This window comes from Plasmodium fragile (genome assembly GCF_000956335.1).
Source record: "Plasmodium fragile strain nilgiri unplaced genomic scaffold supercont1.5, whole genome shotgun sequence".
Classification (NCBI taxonomy): domain Eukaryota; phylum Apicomplexa; class Aconoidasida; order Haemosporida; family Plasmodiidae; genus Plasmodium; species Plasmodium fragile.
Genome location: NW_012192585.1, coordinates 30,664 through 40,303, shown reverse-complemented (window position 1 = coordinate 40,303; position 9,640 = coordinate 30,664). Strand labels below are relative to the sequence as shown.

Sequence of the window (9,640 nt, the reverse complement as noted above, 5' to 3'; positions counted from 1 at the left end):
TCATCACTCCACAGTACATTGTTCCTCTTTGCGCGTTCCGTTCTGTCGCTTCTTCTTTTTGTTCTCTCCCCCCGCATGCGAACATGAACAATGGTGCGAGAGGGGCAAAAAAAAAATGCATGCACCTTGGCTCAAAAAAAAAAAAAATTAACAACTCATGCATGGCTGTAACAAGCTCTACAGTCTTGCCCCCACCAAACAAGTTGGTAAAAAAGGGGAGGGAAAAAAAAAAAAAAAACTGTTCCAACGGCCCTTTTAACCATAACAAAATTAGCCGCGTAAAAAAAAAAAAGAGGAGAAAATTAAAAGAGCAACACAACAGAACAGTTCCAGTCGGTGTGGTGGAAGTCAATGTGATGAGACCACTTGCATGTTTATCTGCTCTGTCTACACGTGTCTGCGCACGAGGCAGTTGCGCCCCTCCCCCTCTGTGAGAAAAAATGCGTCAAACGTTGTACCAGTCACCCGGACACACAACTATATATCGCGCACAATTGTGGAAAGGAGCTTCTTCAATAAACTTTGTGTACATGGGTAAGGATGCCCCTTTTGTTAGTTCTGCTTGGTTCGTATTGTCGTATGTGGTGCGTGTCTGTTTTTTTTTTTTTTTTTTTTTTTTTATCGCTGTGGGGTGTCTGCCAACCTGGCAAAGTAGACAGACACACCATTGAAGGACGTCCCCCTTTTTTTTATCCTGTCTCTCATTTGGGAGATCCCCTCCTCGGGGGAGCCCCTTCACGTGGATGAAGCTCTTGCAGACGCATGACACTCCCTTCCGCTGTGTCACTTGTTGAGGTGCACGCCGATGAAACTTCTCACGTGTTCGCTCTGGTGGCTGGCGCTGTTGGGCGAGAGGTTACTGGCGACGGGAAGGCACTTGGCCAAATTCGCACCATCATTGAAGGAAGAAGGGGAGCTGTTTGTGGAGTCTCCGTACGAGTGCGAGCACAGCGGGTTTATAAGTCTGTTGAAGAGGAACCCGCTATACTTTTGCTTCTTCGTGGGTGAAGGGGATTACTACGGGCTAGTGCTTCGGACCTACAACTCGGAAGACCTCAAGTGGGAAAATGCAACAGAGGTGTTAATAACAAAACAAAAAATAAATATGTATACCTTCATAGACGATTACATCTCTGGAAAACTTATCCTCATTTATTCATACGATGAAAAAATACGAGTCACCGTTTTTAATAATTATAAAGAGCCATCCACAGACACGTACAAGATTGGTGTTAATTATGAAATCCTGCAGATAGCTAATGTGACTTCAAGAGTTACATACATCTTCAAGAATAGAAAGTCCATTGTTCTTTGTGGTATGAACAGAAGTAACAATATCCTTTGCTCCTTCTCTTTCGATTATGGACTCACCATGAAGGATGAAAATGCTATTGAGTTCATTTTAAAAAATAAAATCCCCATAGCAAATTATAAAATGCATGTGGAGTTTAATCAGGAACAAGTTTATTTCAACTTATACGATGATGTGATTCAAGACAATGATTATGAGCTGAGGTGCACCCAAGGGTTTGATACAGAGTACACGTGTGATATACTATCTAAGCCACTTAAAGAAACAGAGAGCATTCAATATAGAGGTGTGTTGCGCAATCCCATGTTTCAGAGTATCGTGTACGAGATGAAGGACAAGTGTTATATTGGATGGTCTTTCAACTCGACTAGCATGAACAGCGAGATTGAGATGCTCGTTTCAGATTCTCCATGTTCACATGTGTCACTCTTTCACCACGGGACTTCCTTGGTGGTTGTTTACCAGCGTGGCCCCTTCGCTCCACTGGGTCCCCAGTTTTACCGGATCTTCGAGGTTACTGCTCCGCAACTACATGCTTTTGCGAGTCGACCGATGTTTCACTACTTCGCGTAATGCGCACGGTCCATTCTATTTCATGTTCTCATTCCGCTTCGCTTCATTTCGTCTCATTTCGCACCGCTTCTATTATAATCCCCGCAGAACTTACACGAGAAGAGTGCCGGTTGCGAGTTCCGCGTGGGGGGCAGCCTGTACGTGGCGAGCACCTTCACGAACGAGCAATGTAACATCAACATGGAAAATATAAATGTGAACCCCGAGAACGAAGAAGAAATAAGTTTCAGTATCGTTGTGCCTTCGGAGTACGAAATACAAGACTCCACCTGTTTCGTCTCCAACGACATGTACGACAATGACAAAACAACTTTGTACTACCTCGAGAGAGATCAAGTGGAACAGGAGAACCTGTCCATGTACACCTTCCTCTTCTACCAATACATAATAGACCACACCCATGTGAAGGAGAGCACTTGTATTTTTGTGAACGAAAAAAAGAAGAAGGACAAGTTGCAAATTTCTCTCACGCTGGAAAACTCATACAAAGAAGACACATGCGATATTGGATCAGACGATTTGTGTGATTTCATTGTTCAAGGCAAAAGCAAAATAATTATTCATTTTGAAGAACAAGATTGGGAAGCGGATAATGAATTTGTGAATGCATCTCGAGTCATTTACAACGGCGTTCATATACCTCTACATAACCTACTGAGCACATCAAATATAAATGACCTCGTTCAAATAAGTAAAAACCACATTTCCATTTTTATCCCTAATATAATACCTAGCAGTAGAACGGCCAAAATTGTATTTAGGAGTAAAAATGAAGAGGGAAGAAATAAGCCTGTATATCTTAGACTGCAAAAAAATATTAAACCGATGAAGAAAATATTAGGGATAAATTTCTCCTCCTCATTTGACATAAGCTACAAATATTTTAAACACTACCAGGAGAATGTTCAATTTTTAATAAATGATTTTAAGGAGACAAATTACATAGGGATGGTGTGTGAAACACATGTGCAGATTACAGCACCCCCATGTACTCTCATCCTAGTGGATCACACCAATAAAAACTTTCATATCCATTCTATCTTCCCTCAAAAGGTCCCCTTCCTGTATAGCTACACAAAGAAGAAACTCCCTTACGCACACAACAACCTCTACATAAGCGAAACCAGGTTTGTCGTCTTTAAGCATTTCAATTCCATCCTCGAACAGAAAAATATTAAGTACCTTTACTTCAAGTGTGTGTGCAATACAAAGAACAGTGAAGGTACCGACTCCTACAACCAAATAGACTTTATTATCACCACTGAAAATATTTCCTCTGAGGTTATACACTCACGAAAGGTTATAGAACTTCCAAAAAATTACAAAGACGATGAGAGTGAGGTGGAACAGGAGACCAACACTCAACAAAAGGAGAGTAAAGAACACCCCAAGTTTAAGCAAGCACAGGGGGGAATGCCACAACCAAGCAAAAGGGATTCCTCTTCAAAAAAACCCTATGCAAAACTCTCAGGCGTTGACTCCTTTGGCAAGAATAACTTCTACAGGAGTTGCGCCACGTGTTGGAAATTCTCCCTGTGCGTCATCTTCGCCTTCCTCTTCCTCTGCTTCCTCCCCTGAGGGGGGCAAACACGCACAAGCAACGACAACGACAACGACAACAACAGGGACGACGACAAAAAATGGTAGCGTGTACACTCTTTCGTCAAAATTTTTAACAGTTTTTTTTTTTTTTCACTCCTTCCAACTAGCTACAACAACTTTCGTAGGAAAAAAAAAAAAAAAAAAAAAAAAAAAAAAAAACTTCACATCACAGGTGACACTTTCTCCCCCCTCCCCCCCCCCCCCCCAAAAAAAAACGCTCCAATGTGTAACAACACATTAACCGCAACACAGCGCAGCGTTGTCTGTTATATGCTTCATTCATTTATGTCCCCTTGGAAAGGAGACAGAGAGAGAGAGAGAGAAAAAAAAAAAATTAACAATAAAATCTGCGGGAGGGCCCCACGCTTTAGGCGTGGTGGGCGTGTCGTTCTCGCAATTGCACACAAAAAATTTGAAGGCTGCCAGAAATGTTTGCACGTACGTAAGAGGGGGTGTGCACGTGCAGACATACATGTTGATTTACACATCCATGTGGACGATTTTTTAAAAAAGAAGGGAATGGACGCCCAGCACGTGTTAGCGGTTCACATATGCCAAGCCGACCTGCCTGCGAACGTGCACAAGTGGTGTAACGTAAAAAAAAAAAATGGGACAAAAATGGCTCACCCCAAGGGTTGGCATGGTGCGTGATGGGTGCTAAGCAATGGCCGCCGCTTAATGGGCATCGCTTGATGACCGGTCCGCCGCTGCCCCCTCAGAAGTAGTACGTGCCCGTGCGCTTGTAGTAGCGGAGCAGGCGCTCGTTGAGGTAGAGGTGCACGTCCTCGAACCAGGGGTGCTTGAGCGCTTCGTTCGCGGTGATCCTGTTCTTGTAGTCGTAGCTGAGGAACTGATCAATCAGATCAATGCCATGATCGCTCAGCAACCTACGGCCATATATATCTGTAAAAATCACCTCCAACATTCTCAGCCTGTCCACCTTAAATTGGGGCAACTCCCCCACGAACTCCTTCTTCAACAGATTGTCAAAGTCGTCATCCGGGATGCCTCGAAAAACTAAAATTTTGAACAGCACGGAGGATTCAAATTTCGAAGTCACTGGTACAAACCCTAATAGGCATTCACACATGGTGATGCCAATGGACCAAATATCCACTGAGTAATTGTACATGGTACTGTTACACAAAATTTCAGGTGGCCTATATTGCAGTGTAATAATATTACAATCTTTCGTTTCCGCTTTTAAAAAGTGATCATATACCCCCAAACCGAAATCAGCTATCTTCACAATCCACTCCTTTGAATCATTCAGCCCATCTGACAAATATTTAATATTTTTAATCAATGTATTGGCTGGCTTTATATCCCTGTGAATTATAAATTTCTTGTGGAAGTGATTAATTCCTTGAAGCATCTGGTATATAATGACCTTAGTCTGTATTTCAGACAGAGATGGCATTTCAGGATAGAAGGATCGATTCTCAATTTTCTTCAATGGAAGATATACATACTTTACGTAATTGTGTATATGGTCATAGGACATGTCGATTCTCTCACTTGGCAAATGTTGTGCAGTGCATTGCTTAATGTGTTGGATGAAGGAAGTGTGTCTCTTCTTCGCTTTACTTAAAATGTCATTAAGACTACAATCACATTTTTCTATGACCAGGAAAAGATCCCAATTTTCAATATAGTCGTTGTTTTTATTTTCTATTTTTTTTAACTTCCTTGAGTGCTTCCTAAATTTGAGCTTATCGATACTTTTGTTTGTCCTAGTCATCTTGTTCATCTTCAGTCTGTGCAACTCTGACCAGTGTTGGGTTCGACCTCCTCCGCTCATCACTCTTGCACCAGTGGCGGATTTGAAAGTGCCCGTCCTGACTTTCTTCTTCGCGTGCAAAACGCTTAGATCGTTGCTGCGATCCTTTCGCACATCCTTCCGCGAGTTGGTCGATCCATACGTGCTGTTACTCCCCACGGTGCTGCTACCGCTACCACCAACAGTAGCGCTACCCTCCGTCTGGTAACTCCTCAAACTTTTAATCGTCCTGTTCAAGTGACTGCCCAAGTGGGCATCCCTATTCAAGCTCTCCTCCTTATCAATATTGTACATAACCAAATCCTTCTCCAAATCCTCAATCGTTATGCAGCTCTTCGAAATTAAATTCTGGTACTTGTTGTTCCTTTCAATAGTATCGCGAGAGGGGGAATATTGATTTCGCTCCACTTTGCGATGCCTCTGAAAACTAAAGTCATACTCAGCTGACAGAGTCTCGTTTCGAGTTTTCTGGCTACGATGTGTTTTTACCTTACTCTTCCTATATGTGTGAACGCGGAAGCTATCCAACAGACACACCACATTAGGGTGAAACAAAATACGCATAATGTTAAACTCGTTAATGGCAAACTCCTCGGAACCGAATTTGTATTTGAAGTTTGGCCAAAAGTAACGTAATACCTTCACGGCAAAATGCAAATATGAATCCTCTAACGACTCCGCCTTAAACACTTTTCCATAAACCCCTTCTCCTAATTTCTTCACAATTTTATACTTCCTCATGAAATCTCGAGGAAACAAATTTAACAGCTTATCCACTTTGATCTCTGAATTTTTGTGATTAAAAGAAATGTGTGAAAATATTTTATCATTTTCAAGCATCTCCCGCTCGTACAGCGATTGCTTGTCGTAGAGGAAGCCGTCAATCAGGTCTAAGCGAAAATCCTTCAACTTTTCATCCGTGACGTAGTCCTTCAACACCTGGTCCTCATCAACAATCTCGTTGTCTTTACTGAACAGGTCATCAATTGTACAAGTCTGATTATCTGGAAATGGGATCAACTCCTTCAGCTTCTCCACTTCTATACTCTCCAATTCTACAGATGCATTCCAGTATTTACTAAAAAATTCCTTTCGACTAAGTAGCCAAAAATTCTTTATGTATTTTTTTATTATGATTTCCTTCGTGTCTACTTCTTTACTTACCACAATTTTTTCTCTCTTGTTGATGAGCAAATCTTGATGATGGAGGAGAAGATCCGACATGCTGTCCCGTTCCTTCTTCTCCACCCTCTTTCCATCTTGAAATCGGTTTTTCCCCAGGAGACTATTATACAAGGACATGCGTGGTCTTTTAAAAAGTTTTTCCCCTTCAAAATGATCATTTCTCACACCTACCATCAAACTATCATCCAATCTGTACTTTAGAAAATCCTCCTTCGACTTACACACACCTCCTTCTCCTCTTCTCTTCCGCGAAATGAAATCTTCTAAATTTGATTTATCCTCGTACATGCTACATATATTGTTAATCAGGTTGTTATTCATACTTCGCTTAAACCTATTTGAACAGTAATTCTCAAAATTCAAAATATTGCTCGAAAATAATTCTTCATCAGACTTTGTACTGTTCACCATATTATTTCTACACGGGAGAGACCTTCCAAGGAGTTGTTCCCTTTGCCTTTCATTTTCTCCATTGATTGACAAATTTATCGAATCTAAGTATTCTTTATTCCTATCCTTGTAACTGTACAGGTGGTCACCGCTTCGTCTCATATCTAGGCCTGCTCTGTACCCAGTTTCACGGTGCCTCCCTTGGCCATTCCCCATGAGCTCAGTTACGCCGACTCCTCCTAAACCTCTTTCCACCTGCGAAATCGCCTTTCCTCTGAAGCCGTTCAATGCGGTGCCCAGGCTGCTACTCATGATGAATCCGTTTTTTGGGCCGGAGCCACAAAATCCCTTTTCGCCCTCCTCCCCAATGGCAGACAATCCAAGGGTCGCCCTATCCACCCGTTGGGTCACATCGGCCCTATCTGCGCGCTCCTCTTTACATTTGTATAAAGAACTCCTAGTCAACACGGTGGACGAATCTCCATTCCTGGAGCTGTACAAATCGCTCAACTGTAAGGGGCCATTCAACATATTACCACTTTTCAAACTCGTATGCAGTTCTCCCCCCGCTCTACTGGTGCTACTCCGCAGGCTACCTTCCTTCAACTGCATGGAGGATCTACCACCAATAGTGTACTCCTGGTTGCTTGCATACAAATTGTGGTGCTCCGGTCCGATGTACAACTCGCTATTCGATGAGTTGTTCGACCTGTAGGAGTCCATGCTGATATTCTCCGCGTGCATTTGGTTCAACTTGGACTTTTTATAATTCATGAGGTTATGCTCGATGTTATTTTTCATGTTGAGATAATTGGTTTGGTTGGCTCCGTTCGCGTAGTTCGAGATGGCTTGGTTGGCCGTCTGGTTCGCCGCGTGACTGACGGCCTGACTCGGCGCGTTACTGCTGACGCTGCAGTCTACGCAGTTATTGCTTTCATTGCGCGCCTCGCTATCGTTAGCGGCCTTAGAATTTCCCCCAACGGACGCCTTGCTGGCATACTTATCGGTCGCTCTTTTATTCTTAAAGTAGTTCAAAATTGTGTAATTTGAACTCTTCACATTGTAATTTTTCCCGTCCACGACGCGGTTCTCCCCGCCATCATTAGCATTTGCATTGTTTCTTTTAATGGAAGTAACTTTGCTTGCATGGGGGTATTTCTTCTCCTTTTCTATCCCCTTATATACAGTGTCCTTTTTGCCATTTTCCTTGCTTCTGGTTCTAATTAAGCAGGTGCTTTCCAACTTGTCTTTTGCATTTTTGGAAATCTTTTCATTTTTCACTCTTTTCAAATTCTTCTTAATAGCTTCATCATTCTTCGATTCTTCATTTAGGAAGGTGTTTTTTTTTTTACTCATGTTTGTCCTTCTTTTACTAAGGGCCTTCTTCTCATTGTTACCACTTTTTTCTATCAACACATTGTTTTTAACTCGTTTTGAAGTAACTCTATCCATTTAGATATTCAGGTTTAAAAAAAAATAATAAAAAAAAAGAGTTAGTGCAGAAAAAAGCAAGGACAAAGGGGGAAGCCACTGTTTTTTTTTTTTTTTTTTTTTTTTTTTTTTCAAATAAAAATAGCTAGTTATATGATTTGTTCATAATTTTGTTGTATGCACATGCATTTGCGGGGGTATTCTTGTGTTTTTTTTTTTTTTTTTTTTAATAAATAAAATGGCTGTATAGGACAGGTGTTTTCTTTGTTAAGAAAATGATAATGCAGTCAAAATAGCCAAGAAGTATTTATTTTTTTTTTTCTTCTTGTAGACCTATGTCCCTTTTTCGCCTGAACAGTTCAGGCCTTTTTCACCTTATTTAATGTGTGTGTAAAAAAAATGCGAATAAACACATCCTTTTTTTAACATGCATACTGCAACATTTCTAAGTGTGTAAATGTACAAGGTGTGTCACATTTGACGCATTTACAAAGCGCGCTTCTTTGCATACCACTGTGGGGAGGTACGCACGAGCAAGTGTTGCATATGTATGTAAGTATACAAGTACTCAAGTACTTGTGTAAGTGTGTATGCATGTGGGCAGGTTTCATGAAAGAGAAGAAGGGGGGGGGAGGGGGGGACAATCTCTTGACGCGTTTCGCTTTGAGATTTCCCTCCCTTTTGTTATTCTCCGCAGGGAACTTAACCCGGCGCACAGAGATGTAAATGTGTATATAATACGTAGGTGGTTCACTCAAATAGGCGGCGCAATATTGCCTTTACTCATGCGTGCACATATGTACTTATGTGAAGAGATGTACCAGGTTGGTCCTGCCCCCCCAAATACACCCACTTGGTCTGCGCGTGTTCCGTTCGATTGGCACACGTGCAGGGGGGGAAATTTGTGCAAAGAGGGGACGGTTGCAAACGCCACGATGCTAAAGTGTGTTTTTGTGCGTCAATGCAAGTCTGCTCCCATTCGTACACAACTTATGTACGTGTGTGCTTATGCTTGAATGAGATGCATGGGAGTGAATACAAAAGGGGGGGAAACAAAAAAAAAAAAATGTATGAGCAAGCGGGTGATCGAATGGGCAAACAAATTTGTGAGAGCAAATGGTCAAACAAACGGATGATCAAATGGTCAAACAAACGGATGATCAAATGGGCAAACAAACAATTGAGCAAATGGGTAAACAAACGAAGGCAAATGGAGAGGATTCACGAACTTTCTTGTGTTTTGTACACCTGCGCACAGTTTCGCTTTGCTTTCATTCGTTTGCGTTGGTTTCAAACTCCCGTTCGCTCTTCCCTTCATACCACGCGTTACACAGGGGGCAAAAGAAAAAAAAAAAAAAAAAAAAAAA

General features: G+C 41.8%; 2 protein-coding genes across 2 annotated transcripts; one reads left to right on the top strand and one right to left on the bottom strand.

Moving 5' to 3' along the window:
• Positions 1 to 805: 805 nt before the first annotated feature.
• AK88_00581 (uncharacterized protein) lies at positions 806 to 3,463 on the top strand (the record flags this gene model as incomplete). Its single annotated transcript, XM_012478229.1, has 2 exons — positions 806 to 1,825; positions 1,973 to 3,463. The coding sequence occupies 2 exons, from the start codon at positions 806 to 808 to the stop codon at positions 3,461 to 3,463; spliced, it is 2,511 nt and encodes an 836-aa protein (XP_012333652.1).
• A 739-nt stretch (positions 3,464 to 4,202) lies between these two features.
• On the bottom strand, positions 4,203 to 8,294 carry AK88_00580 (CMGC protein kinase; the record flags this gene model as incomplete). Its single annotated transcript, XM_012478228.1, has 1 exon — positions 4,203 to 8,294. One exon carries the CDS (start codon positions 8,292 to 8,294, stop codon positions 4,203 to 4,205), a length of 4,092 nt encoding a protein of 1,363 aa, XP_012333651.1.
• Positions 8,295 to 9,640: the final 1,346 nt, after the last annotated feature.